The sequence below is a fragment of the Penicillium malachiteum genome, assembly GCF_028827825.1.
Source record: "Penicillium malachiteum strain IBT 17515 chromosome Unknown utg000002l:1.0-8849297.0:1.0-8852440.0, whole genome shotgun sequence".
Lineage (NCBI taxonomy): Eukaryota > Fungi > Ascomycota > Eurotiomycetes > Eurotiales > Aspergillaceae > Penicillium > Penicillium malachiteum.
In genome coordinates, this window is record NW_026643095.1 from 2,593,456 (window position 1) to 2,605,909 (window position 12,454).

At 46.2% G+C, this 12,454-nt stretch overlaps 8 protein-coding genes across 8 annotated transcripts; 3 read left to right on the forward strand and 5 right to left on the reverse strand.

The window, feature by feature from the left end:
• Positions 1 to 276: 276 nt before the first annotated feature.
• N7483_004024 (PEX11 domain protein) lies at positions 277 to 1,071 on the forward strand (the record flags this gene model as incomplete). Its single annotated transcript, XM_057087461.1, has 3 exons — positions 277 to 424; positions 478 to 632; positions 697 to 1,071. 3 exons carry the CDS (start codon positions 277 to 279, stop codon positions 1,069 to 1,071), a joined length of 678 nt encoding a protein of 225 aa, XP_056947290.1.
• Positions 1,072 to 2,625: 1,554 nt separating this feature from the next.
• N7483_004025 (uncharacterized protein) lies at positions 2,626 to 2,946 on the forward strand (the record flags this gene model as incomplete). The annotated part of the gene is made up of 1 exon (XM_057087462.1): positions 2,626 to 2,946. One exon carries the CDS (start codon positions 2,626 to 2,628, stop codon positions 2,944 to 2,946), a length of 321 nt encoding a protein of 106 aa, XP_056947291.1.
• Positions 2,947 to 3,450: 504 nt separating this feature from the next.
• On the forward strand, positions 3,451 to 4,236 carry N7483_004026 (uncharacterized protein; the record flags this gene model as incomplete). The annotated part of the gene is made up of 1 exon (XM_057087463.1): positions 3,451 to 4,236. The coding sequence occupies one exon, from the start codon at positions 3,451 to 3,453 to the stop codon at positions 4,234 to 4,236; it is 786 nt and encodes a 261-aa protein (XP_056947292.1).
• A 237-nt stretch (positions 4,237 to 4,473) lies between these two features.
• On the reverse strand, positions 4,474 to 4,989 carry N7483_004027 (uncharacterized protein; the record flags this gene model as incomplete). The annotated part of the gene is made up of 1 exon (XM_057087464.1): positions 4,474 to 4,989. One exon carries the CDS (start codon positions 4,987 to 4,989, stop codon positions 4,474 to 4,476), a length of 516 nt encoding a protein of 171 aa, XP_056947293.1.
• A 477-nt stretch (positions 4,990 to 5,466) lies between these two features.
• On the reverse strand, positions 5,467 to 6,498 carry N7483_004028 (D-2-hydroxyacid dehydrogenase family protein; the record flags this gene model as incomplete). Its single annotated transcript, XM_057087465.1, has 1 exon — positions 5,467 to 6,498. The coding sequence occupies one exon, from the start codon at positions 6,496 to 6,498 to the stop codon at positions 5,467 to 5,469; it is 1,032 nt and encodes a 343-aa protein (XP_056947294.1).
• A 670-nt stretch (positions 6,499 to 7,168) lies between these two features.
• Positions 7,169 to 7,890, reverse strand: N7483_004029 (GNAT family N-acetyltransferase; the record flags this gene model as incomplete). Its single annotated transcript, XM_057087466.1, has 2 exons — positions 7,169 to 7,422; positions 7,479 to 7,890. The coding sequence occupies 2 exons, from the start codon at positions 7,888 to 7,890 to the stop codon at positions 7,169 to 7,171; spliced, it is 666 nt and encodes a 221-aa protein (XP_056947295.1).
• Positions 7,891 to 8,364: 474 nt separating this feature from the next.
• Positions 8,365 to 9,849, reverse strand: ayg1 (heptaketide hydrolyase ayg1; the record flags this gene model as incomplete). The annotated part of the gene is made up of 5 exons (XM_057087467.1): positions 8,365 to 8,544; positions 8,607 to 8,739; positions 8,809 to 9,557; positions 9,608 to 9,682; positions 9,757 to 9,849. The coding sequence occupies 5 exons, from the start codon at positions 9,847 to 9,849 to the stop codon at positions 8,365 to 8,367; spliced, it is 1,230 nt and encodes a 409-aa protein (XP_056947296.1).
• A 1,247-nt stretch (positions 9,850 to 11,096) lies between these two features.
• On the reverse strand, positions 11,097 to 12,176 carry N7483_004031 (uncharacterized protein; the record flags this gene model as incomplete). Its single annotated transcript, XM_057087468.1, has 1 exon — positions 11,097 to 12,176. The coding sequence occupies one exon, from the start codon at positions 12,174 to 12,176 to the stop codon at positions 11,097 to 11,099; it is 1,080 nt and encodes a 359-aa protein (XP_056947297.1).
• Between the last annotated feature and the right edge of the window lie 278 nt (positions 12,177 to 12,454).

The window sequence follows — 12,454 nt, forward strand, 5'->3', positions numbered from 1 at the left end:
GTAATTATTAGCGGTATAGCTCATTCCATAAATAAAGACTCTGTATCTTATATTCTCCAATTTTTTTTTTACTTAAAGTCCCCAGAAAGTGGAGGCTGAATAAGCATTATTATGGAGTCGGGAACCCTGAAGAACCCGTGGACGTTGATTACTCCGAGGTCCAATCTAGGGAAGTGTTAGCGATTAGGTGATTTACCCCCGGGTCCATCAACACACCGTCTTTTTTGTCTTTCGTTTCTTCCCTTGTAAATATTTTGTTTTTTGACTCATTTGAAAATGCAACACCTTACTCGTTTCGTCAATAATGGCGCTGGTCTGGAGAAGATTCTCCGTTTAATCCAATCTATCGCGCAAATAGCCGCAGTCTTTACCGTCGGTAGCACGGCCGTGCGGTTGACAGCTGCTAAACTGCAATTGGCTTTGAGTAAGTAGCTACCCCTGCATAATTATAGTAGATCCATATCTAATAACGAACAGCTCGACGATTCTTTCGCTTTTTCGGCTTCTTGGACTCGTTTCAACGAGTGTCTACCCTGCTTACCAATGGTGGGGTTGGATCTGTGGCTGGGTGGCTAGAGCTTGCCAAATGGACCTGCTTCGGTCTCTATTTCGTCTTGGAGGATTTAACAATTGTATGTGCTCCCTTATTCTATTAATCTGGATCTTCAATGGCTCACGGGATCCTTAATAAATCAGTTGCATGCTATGGGTGTTTATACGGTACCCTGGGAGGCACGCGTTATGCGTGAAGCCAACACCTTTTGGTTCTATGCTTTATCATTCTCCATTGCTGGGTCTATATATGGCATCTTCTTCTCAGCAGCTACAGAGCCAGCGAAGAAGCCTCAGACTAAGAATGGCAAGAAGGAGAAGAATGAGGAGAAGGTTGCCGCACCGGCTCCTCGCACTTCTAACACCCCGGCTCTTGTGAAGCGAATCGTGACTGATAGTTGTGACTTGTTGCTTCCTGCGGAGCTGTTGAATTGGATGCCCACGGGAGATCTTGTGTTGGGTGTGACAATGGTGCTGAGCACTATTTTGACAGGTTCGGATATCTGGGCCCGCGTCTAAAGTTGGTGAACTGTGACATGCACATGTGAATATACGTTCATAGATGTTTTAGATAGATGACTGGGATGTTTATCTACCCAGTGGGGTATGAATTGGAAATGACTAGTACATAAACATAGAGAGAAAGCACATTGATGAGAGAACTTGAACCGATGATAGGTGATTCAAATTTTCAATGATAGAATTCTCAAGGGACCTTGGGAGGAGAATAGGAGTACGATTGATACTCGGGCTCTCAACTTCCAACTTGAAAGTTTAGCAGGATCAGATTGAATTCATTGATTTAAAAATATAAAACTAAAAAGAAATATGGTTCTTGATCAATTGGGTGGAGCAAGAATCGACAAAAAAAATGGACTCGCGGGGAATCGAACCCCGGACCACTCCCATGCTAAGGGAGTATTATACCACTAAACCACAAGCCCAGTAGATATCAGACAACTTGATTTAAGACACTGTGGACCAAAAACATAATTCATCCAATTGTTAGTCAGCTTAGCCCTGCCTATGTTCAACACCACACATGCGGGGTGGCGATGCCTCTTACCACAAAATTTGAAGTCATTGGTAGGCTTTTATTCATTGTCTGGAACACCATTCTCCTGGAAAATAATCTGAGTCCAGACTGATGATCTTGCGATCGATTTCCATCAGTGGCGTTCACAAAAACTTGAACGGCTCGGAAGTGGTAGGATATATACATGCGACATCGCAAGTGCTGATCAATAAATTTGAAGTCCGCAACTTCAAGTTCCGAGTCCAAGCCCTGGAGGTCGAAGTCCACTGGCATCATGCTCAACTTCAAGTTCCAGATGTCGAATTCAAGTTGAACTTGAATGGCCCGGGTTTGCGAACATTTTTGAACCTTACACATGTGACAAGACAAATACTGCTAGAACTGCCCAGGTGCCAGTTTGAGTGGTGCTATTACCTTAGGTACCAGACCAGACTGCTATGTAGTGGGAGCACGAACCTTGGAAGTTTGCTTCCCCGTGTACATAGTGCTTGAGGTGAAGCACTTGAGATGATCCTGAACCCTTCCTCACATGCACAAAACTAGCACTTTAGTATAGTACCGTTGCTCGAAAATTGATTCCAACTTCAGGAAAATGAGTGATAGATACCCAAGTGCCTAGAGAGGCTTCAAGTGAGATCTAATTAAGAGTTTGTCAAATGTTTGATGTTGACACCTGGGCATATCGCTTATCAACATTTGCAGCAAAGCGCGAGTAAAGAGTGCATATGAGATGGATAGAAAGCCGACGCCGCGAACCAAAGAAGTCTGCTGAAGACGATAAGCAATGGGCTAAGGAATCAAAGAGAAACGCTAAGAAGTAATACATATGATGCATATGATGTTGACATCGCCGGGGTGATTTGAGTCATGCCTTCTCCAGGGCTCTCGCGGTGGAAGGTAGACCACGAAGTGAGGCCTTGTGCTTAGGCGTGTTGTTACTCATCTCTCTCTTCTATTCGTGTTTCTCTATCGAAACTTTCTTCTAAAAAATTCAGTTTGTACCCTTTTTCTTGCCTTCTTTATCTACATTCCCCAAAATGATGAAATTTATCCAGTCTGCGCTCAGTCGATTGAAAAGGCGTAACAAGCCACGCCTGCTCCTGGCCCGTTATGAACAGCCGGGTCGACCCAACACAACCCATTATGCTCTGATAGTGGCCTCCAAAAGCGAAATCGAAGCCAGGATGACTGGAAAAGAAGCGGGACAGATGCCGGGTACGAAATTCGAGATCAAGCGATGTCCCTCAACCACCACTGGTGCATTTCGTGAGCTATGGCAGGTTGAAGTTGTCGAGGTCCCTGACTTTGAGTTGGATACAGGCATACACTCGTGCGCGGTGATCGGGAAGGTTCAGTAGATGAATAAACTACGAAAAGTTATCCTCCGAGTCTATTTTTACCACATAGATTTTAGTCGAAGTGGGTTTGACGGCCTTATCTGGTGCTATGAAGTGGTCAAATATCTCTCAAGAACAAGGACGATCGACTGTTTAAGCTGGCGCAAAATGGAGGTTGGCATCAGAGAAGTGGTGGGGTTTTCTCTCCCAGCCAACCGCAGTCTGTCATTGGTGTCAATACTCGACGGAGAGAAATATGAGCAGGAATAAGCCGGAGCACATCAAGTCAATCGCTAGGACCCATTACACAGCCTCTTCAGATCGGATACGAGGCTCATCACAACCCAAAATTCATTAGAATGTGGGATCGACAGTTCCGTGGATCTAGTACCCGTTCTTCCCAATGAGGCAACTCTCGTATCCGGGGTCAAGAACCATTATGACCTCACGGGTATAAGAACTCCATCAATCGCCAGGAAATCCCAAAAGTCACTCAATATCAAGAATATCATTCTCAAATAAACTATGTCTCTCACAACCATTACTACAACCACTACCCAACTCGACCCTAAAGAAGTCCATACCTCACTGTCTGCTAGTAGTTCTAGTACGCTTTGTACACTACATGACTCGGGCTCGTTCTATCCTTATCGAATTTTGAATATCGATGCTCAGGGAATCCGTGCCTTTCGCCTTCCACTCCCGTCTAGCCAAACCGAAATATCAATCACAAATATTGACGGCAGCATAAGTTATGTTTCGACTCGTGCTCGGCGTTGGTCTGGCAATAGTGTTCTCTCACACCCAAAGCGTGGCAACTTGATTCGAACTGATTACTTCTTCGGCCCGAACCGAGACCCTGTGCTTTGTTTGTTACAAACATCCAGTGTTTTGGCTGAACAGGTGAAGATAACCGGTAAATGGACTTCACGCTCTGCACGCTTCTCCATGTCAACAGGTACGGCATATGAATGGTCATATGCGAAGGAGAAGAATGCCAAAGGGAAGAAGTCGAATTTGATTGTTTTGCGAGCGCTTTCAAGTTCAGATAACAAAGAGAAGGATAATGACTCTCAAGACGATCGTCGTGTTGCACAGCTTGTTCGCAGCACTGATACTCGAACACCTGGGACATCTAAATGTGCTGCAGGCAATGGAGGAGAGTTGCAGATTGATAATTCGGCGTTGCAGGCCCTGCAACTTGACGAGTGTGTTGTCGTTGCGACTTGCCTTGTCATGCTTAAGCGTGAGATTGATCGACGTCGGGTAATTCAAAGTGCGGTCATTGGAGGTGCTGGTGGAGGCTCTTGAGTCCTGTCACTTATTTACTCATCTACGCATTGATTTTGCTTCATTCCTGTTCCTGTTTTGCAATAAACATGGCGTACCTGTTTCTCATCTACATATCACTGGCAATTTGTTTCGTCAATATTATCTCAAATGTCACGTCTATTTCTCTATCATCTAGAAAATTGCCTCTAACACAAGACCCTCCTGGTATCTTCAAGCCTCATATCTTGTCCACTCGAGTGCTCATTCAAATAATCCTCACTTCCGCTCTTGCAGCAAACTAGCAATATGAGGACTCAACCAATGTTCATCCAGAATTTCCAATGGCATCACTTTGGCTCCAGTGATCCACCCTCGGCACTCCTCCGCTCCACATGTACATTGAAACGGCTGGTCCATATCCCATTCCGTACTGGGATAGAAGAATGTTAAAGCATCTCCTTTCTTCAATGGTCGTTCATCCACCACGCGAACTTCCATGCGAGCCATATCGAATACCACCGAGGGTGAGCATGAGTGATTGCAATAGACAAGATCCGAATTCAGTTCAATGTGGGTATCTGCACCCGTTTGCACAGTTGTGTAGGCTTTTTTGCCTGGAGTGGCCGTGTTGATCTTAGCGAATAGAGCGCCAGCGGGGAGGTCAATTAGTGAGTATGCGCCGCTTCCGAAGGCTTTGGGGCTGCGATTGACGTGTAGTCTGTCGGGATGTGACGGAGGTGGCAGTTCATTGTGGGGAGGAACCGCGGGGATAGGATCGGCGGAAGGGGCCATTGGATCAAGGGAGGGAGATGATGCTTGATATCAACCGAAATTGGGAGCTTTAGTTGGAGTAATGTTAGAGAGGAACCTTAGAGTTTATATAATTACAACACTCAAGTTCTATGAAATCATTTCCCTTTCATCCGAGGGAAAGATGGATGTGGAGTCAAGAGTTTCACCAAGAATACCAAGAATCTCGTATACCGAGGTTTGAAATCATACATTCTTACACGTAACTAACAGGAACTAGTACCGATTAACATTTAGGCTCCACGGAAATTGTGTTAGACATCTATTAGACTAGTCGACTAGCGGCTGATCGTGATTATTCCGAGTCCTGGCATCACCTCGGTGAAACTTCATTGCTACAAACGGGAAAACATCCGTTGCATGTGAGTGATGCCGAATTTCAGGACAAAGGGAGAAACGGAGATCTAGAAAATTGGACAAATCGAGAGATTGATAAATTGAGAAAAAAAAATTCTATATTCAATTCAACTTGCGCAACAAGGTCTCTCCATCCAACCATCGCTCCAAGTTCTCCGAAACCTCTTTATACCATCCTCGGAGCAAGTCTTCCTCTCCATATCCCATGTGAGGAGTCAGAAGTACTTCGCTACGTCCATCTTGACCCCACGCGGTAGTGCGCCAAGGGCTATCCACTGGCAGTGGTTCCGGATCATAGACATCCAGCGCAGCGCCGCGAATCTGTCCCGCATTCAAGGCGTCCAGCAACGCGGTCTCATCAATCAAGGGTCCACGCGAGGTATTAATAATGATAGCCGTGGATTTCATAGTCGCCAACTCAGCAGTACCCACAATACCGCGACTTCGTTCAGAGAGAACATTGTGCACACTGACAAAGTCAGCTTGCGCGAAGAACTCCGACTTGGACCCCGCTACCACGAAGCTGCCCGCGGGTAAACCCTGTGCTTGAGCCTGCTCGTCCGCTTTCTCCTGAGTCAAGTTGGCCGACCAGGCAATAACCTCCATCCCAAAGGACTGAATACCAATCTTGCCAACTTGGGACCCGAGTTTTCCCAATCCCAGAAGCGCTAATTTTCTTCCCGATAAACTCACTCCCAGTGATCCTTGCCATCCTCCCCGCTTAACTGCCGCGTCGTCCCGTGCTACATTCCGCGCTGATGCGAGAATCAGTGCCCAGGTATGCTGTACTGTACTATTCACACCAGGAGGACGGCCCTCAGTGCCTGCGACAGGGACGCCGCGATCGGAAAAGGCTTGCAAGTCGAGGGAGAGGTTTCGGAGACCGGTAGTGAGAAGGAGTTTGAGGTTTGGAAGCGCGTTAATTGTGTTTGCAGCGAACGGAGTTCGCTCTCGCATAGCGAGGATGACATCAAAAGGTAGGAGGCGTTGAATCAGAGCATCGTGCTGAACGGGATCGCGCGGATCAAGGGTCTCGGGGAAACTGGTGATATCAATGCGAGATTCCAGATGGGCGAAGTACGGGGGCGCAATGCCCTGGTAATCGTCTAGAATAGCGAATTTGAGGTTTGGCATGGTGTGAGTGTTCAAATGTTATTAGCACCAGATACTTCGTAGTTCTGCTTTTTGTATATGATGGAGGAGGTTTGAACCCCGCCAATTCCCCACACTGAGACGGAGCTTCACTTTCCGGGCTTAAGAGCTTAGCCGATACGCCATAGTCATTCAAATGTTGTCAACTAGTAAAAAAAATAGTCCATCATTTAATATGTATTAGACCAGGTTTAAATCAATTGATGCACAGCATGCCTCGGGATTAGCCTCAAATGCAAGTCCTTGTAGTATATGCGGGGTATGTACGGAGTAGAGGGGGACTACAAAGAGCTTCTCTGATTAACAATACTCCAAGGCTTCAATGTTCAATTTCATACCACACTCAGACTACTAAGCTGAACTTGAAGATAAACAAAATTTTAGCATGAGTAGAGCCGAGGCTGCAGGTTACATGTAGACTCGGACGCCGCATGACAACATACTCCTAGTACCTTGATGGAAGAGACGGAGCTTGATCCCCCGAGATTGAAACCTTTCCCAGATCGTTTTTATGAGCCAAGACTTAGATAGATAGCTTGAAAGCTTGTGATTAAACTCTACTACGCATTGGAGTGAGAATGGTGAAAGTAGAACAGTGATTTATTACGCAAAGAAATGCGTCGACCGAGGTATCTGATCTATAGTCATCCAACTAGGAAACTGGTTGGGGATCTCGCATCATTAACACAAAAGTATCTTTCCCATGACTATTCAGTTGATCCAAATCTAATGTAGCTTCATCGATCTTCTTCCATCCGTACTTGAGATAGAGTGGATAGCCTTCTGGAGTAGATTCGAGGTAGATTCGAGCTTGCAACTTATCTGCCAACTCTGTGCCCCAAAGGAGAAGCGCCGTCCCCACACCACGACCTTGGCAACTGGGCAATGTAGCCAACAAATCAAGCACTAAATGATCAGTATAAGATCAAGACAAGATACCCAAAATAATTGATTAGACCTACTCATATCCCGCTCAGTAGTATGACGCTTCCGTCCCTCCTCCAACAACGCTCGAAATGCAGTATTGACTTCCCGATTCATAGGCTCCGGCGCAAAGGCTATAGGATCCTTGGCATAGGTTTGGGCTTGCTCACTTAGCCCGGGCACATTCGGAGTAACGCCCAGAACAGCGGGGACATGCCAACGCCCATACCCAACAATGGCTCCGCTCGTGGGGTCTGTCGCCTTGAGTACGTGGGTCTCGGGATTGGCTAGGTGCTTCATAACATGGACGGCCTTGTAGGCACGGAGAGTGGGTTGGCTGCTCTCGGGAAACATGGCGGGAAGTATCGCGCGCGCGTGAAAGCTGTCATTATTAATGAGGCCTAGTTCTGGGGCATCCTGCTCAGCGGCATATTCGATTTGATAGGCCATTGTGGGCGATCTGTGGAGAGGAATTTGCTTGGGAAGTTTCAAATTTTGGAAGTATCTTGAGAGTCTCATATAGGTGAGTTGTGAATGACTCCGAGTCTTGGAAAATACATTCCAACCCCTCAGGGAGTGAGATTTGACTCATTTCCGCTAATATCGGGGTCCAAGTTGAGAATGGCGTGGTGGGGTTTCTTTGTGGAATTTGAAATTCAATTGGCTCAAGAATAAAATATTTTCGATATGATTGGTCCATATTGAAGAGACCGTTTATCAGGATTAGCCAACTGGTACGGAGTATAGTAATTGGTTGAATTTCATATTTACTTCCAAGGTTGACTATCTACGCTGACCTATTCTTCAACATTGTTTCACTGCACCATGAATAAATTTGAAAACGGGGTCCATTCTTGGTAAAGAGCAATAGCTAAAAAAGAAAATCAACCAGTGACAATGATTGAACGACCCTTACGGGTCTACTTAGTTCTTGACTTCAGTGGCGTTAGGGGATAGCACACTCTCCAGCCAGGTATAAGCGACGGGCAAACTGTGCGGGTATCCCATGTGCACTGTACCCTCGAAGAATCGTCCTTCCTTGGGGCTGCCGTGGTTGAAAAGAACAAGTGAGTCTTCAATGGGAACAACACCATCGTCAACACCCTAAAGAGAATTGTTAGAATGCTATGGGTTCTCTGAGAAGGCACGAAAGGGGAGAAACTAACATTCAGCAAGAGGAGGCGGCAGTTAGGCTGGTCGACAACACCGGTCTCAACCAGAGAGAACTTCTTCTGAGAGTTTTGGATAAAGTCCTCTGTAGTAGCGTAGCCGTACTTCTCAGCCCAGCAATCCGTGATGCTTTATTTCCATGTTAGCCAATGTCGTACTCGGATATATTATTTAATCAAAACCAACGCGAGGACTTACGTAAATGGATACTCGTGATCGTTTACCTTAGCCAACCATTCAGGGCTAAGGAAATGATGCGAGCCTGGACCATGTGCCACAGAGCCTACCAAGAAGTCCCTGTGGGTGCAAGCTGCCCGGATGGCATAGAAACCACCAGCACTCAGGCCCCAAGCAGCAACATGACCCATGTCGAACTCCGGCTGCTGAGCCATAAAATCAAGCACAGCAGTCCAGAGTCGGTCTGCTGACTCTGGGTCCGCGGGATCAGCAGGACAGTCCGCTGTTCCGGGAATCTCACAGATAACAACTCCCCAGCCGCGATTAATTATCTCATGAGTACGCTGACTGTTATCAGGTCTGTAACCATCAAGTCCTGTCATCAGAAGAACGACAGGGACGGGGTGCGAGGCGCTAGCCTCCTCTGGAACACGGATGTACAGAGGGATGCTGGTGCCATCATTACCGGAGCGACGGGTGTGCGGGATGACAACTTCCTTGAGAGCTGGCTTCCAGAGAGAAGCAGCCTTCAGGTAAAGATCCTTCTGGCGATCGAAGGCCGCACGCTTGACTGCATTGTCGGGCCGGGTTGTTGGGCTGACGTAGGGAAAGCGGGAGATACGGAGGACCACTGCTGCACGGCGGAAGAGATCAGAGGCGCGATCCGGGTGGCCGTTGTTGAGGGCGTTGGTTGCCTCTTCCTCGAGTTTGTCGACAACTGGGGAGAAGTTGTTCGTGTATGCGTCCGTGAAAGGGTCGTTGATGTTGTTCTGGTCTGATCAGCATGTATACATTTGTATGATAGAGCATAAAGACTCACGGCAATTAAGCTCTCGAAGATTGGCTCAAAATCCTCGAACTCTCCATCGTGAAAGGGGTAAATTGATTTGGAGGACTTGAATTTAAGACTTTGTAAGTAATTTGGTGTTTCTCTTTTTTGGCAGGTCTTCAAATGTAGCTCGTACTCACGCAGAATTTCCACTTTGTCTCCCACAGAGCTTTGATAGAGCCCTTGTGAGGGTACACGGTATCAAACCGGTCTCCAAGAATCCAGTTTGTCATAATGAGTACCTATATGAAGATTAAGGAATATCTCTACAGATTGCAAGAATCCAATAGACAACACTTGGATGTCCAACATTCATATTATATTCGAGGATTTGAAACCATTAGATCTAATTCTATTGATACCACGTCTTCCTGTGCACAGTGATCCCGGATCAAGACTCAAGTACTACGGTGATGATGTAAGTTGCATGAATGCAGACGTGAGGTGCAGACGGGAAGGCAACGTCAGATCCAGGTTTCAGGTCTTGACAATAGGGTATTATGACAGGCGGTGGTTATGTAGCAGAGCCCCAAATGGTCAATTGATCAGCAGTACCTGAATATTGGATTGGTTGAATACTACATTCCACGGATAGATCCGGATGCTTTGTATTCCGCATGCAGTTGAGGTTCCGGTTCCTGAGTGCCTGGTGACAACCGACATCAATATCCATAGAGCGTACACATGAACATCGAACAGCCAACACTATTGAAGAAAAAAAGAAAAACTAAATGGCATATCTATTGTATCACAGGGCGGTCTGATTTGGAGAGGTGCAGACTCACAGGACCCCTTGTAGTAGGTGGGAACTTTTGATAGTGAGGAATGTTGAATCTACCATCATTACCGCATTCGGAAATCCCCCTTGATGCACCCACACATCTACTAGTATTTTCTCTGGGCTCTAAGACAGACTTATGTTCTCAATCTACTAAAGGCTTCATGATGATCAATGTTCAGTTGAGCCAGGCATGGTCCGGAGGTATGACCGCCTTGACGTCTAATAGTAAGCAGATACCGCCACTCGGCCCATAGCTATTAAGCATACATATATTTGAAGATGGAATTATGGCCTAAGAATGAAGAAGCGCAGACATAACCCGCAATTTAGTAAAATGAAATGAGAGATAAAGATTACTCGTGAGATGTACGTAGGCAAGGAAACTGGGTATTCAGGGAAGATTTGAAGAGGGAAATCTCAACCACAAGAAAACGCGGCGAGGCCTCGACTTATTTTTTTTATTTTTCTGTTTTTCTAAATCACTGCCATTTTCTCAAATGAAAAGGCCAAAAATAGATAATCCAAGGGTTGTTTCCACCAGATTTTGAACCTCACACGTGTGATGAAACGGGCAAATCAAGATTCAAGACCATTGTTATGCAAGTCATCCGTCAGTTTTCAGGGAGCTGGGCGGCCAGAAAATTTCTTTTTCCTAACTTTTCCCTTCTGACATCTTGAGCTGTGCAAGCTTCCAGAATTTTAGAGATCGAATTCAATTGCCGGAGCTAGGACACGTGGTGCGCCGTGGGACTGATCCGTGTTCTGAGGTTGAGCTTCATCGATATGCTGGACTTCCTCGGAGCTTTGAGAGGACCAAACTTGAGCAAGATGGCCTCGATCGACATACGGAAGCCAAGAACTGGAAGTTTGAAGAAGCAGATTTCGATCTAGCTGGGAACGGGTGTGGACTCTGACATCCCCTGTGCCGGCATTCACATCGAGGGCAGTAATGGCAAGAGAATCCAACATCGGGTTATGGATCGCGAGAATCGCAGTTCTGATACAGGTCATGACTCGAGAGAGAAAACGAGTTCGAGAGCCCATGGGAATGCTTCCTATGTAGACTTTATGCCACAATTTGAACGGCGAAGCGGAATTTCTCCACCGAATAGTGAATGTTGTCGCAGGAATTGAAATGGAAGACTCTCGGGCTTCAGGAACGGAACTTTGCTCGTTGGTGGCAGTGTCGGGTTCACTTTTTATGCCAACCTGCTCCACGGGATTCTTTGGCTTTTCCATATTGGTGACTTCAGCACTCTGAGAGGTATTGAGAGCGGCATGGTGAGAGGGTTGAGAAACGGTGTTGGGAAGAGGGTTCTGAGCACCAGGAGACTCATCATCATTGCTCAAAATATCATTCCACTCGAGGTTCATCTTCTCATTGACTTTAATCTTCAAGCTATTGAGCTCTTCCTGGTCAACCTCATAATCACTGTCACCATTGGCACTTTCGTCAGTGCTCATTGAATCGTCGTAGTCAAAGTCAAAGTCAGGGGAATCATCAACAAAATTGTAGCCAAATATTTTGACCTTGCTGAGGATAGTCGAGTTTTCACGAGTACCATAAGAAGCGGCCGCATTCTTATCGATCAGACAATCAACGACCCTTTTGGCATATGACACGATGCTGAGCAAATATTCGGTCGGCACCCCTGACTTTGGGGCCATCGAGGCACAATTTTTGATATCATCGCAGAATTTATAGAATTCGGCGATGTAGTGGGGAGGATTCTCCAGTGCCTCCCCCATGTCATTGGGGACAGACCTCTGGGAATCCATGTTGGTTGAATCCGCAGTGCTTTCTGTGAGATGTGAAGAATGGTCAGAAGGAGGTATTCTATCTGTGTCCCAAATAGTGGGCCTTGGTTCACAAGCTACAAGATCAGGAAGTAGTTGAAAGGAACTTACAGCTTTCTGGGATGGTGGATGAAGTTAAGGAAGAAATGAGGAGGAGAGGAAGAGAATAAGAAGAATTTATAATGGGAATATCTTTTTCAGAGATCAGGCAGGAGTCAGTTAATACCATAAGAATACAGTGAAGCGAGTCTATGAGTGAA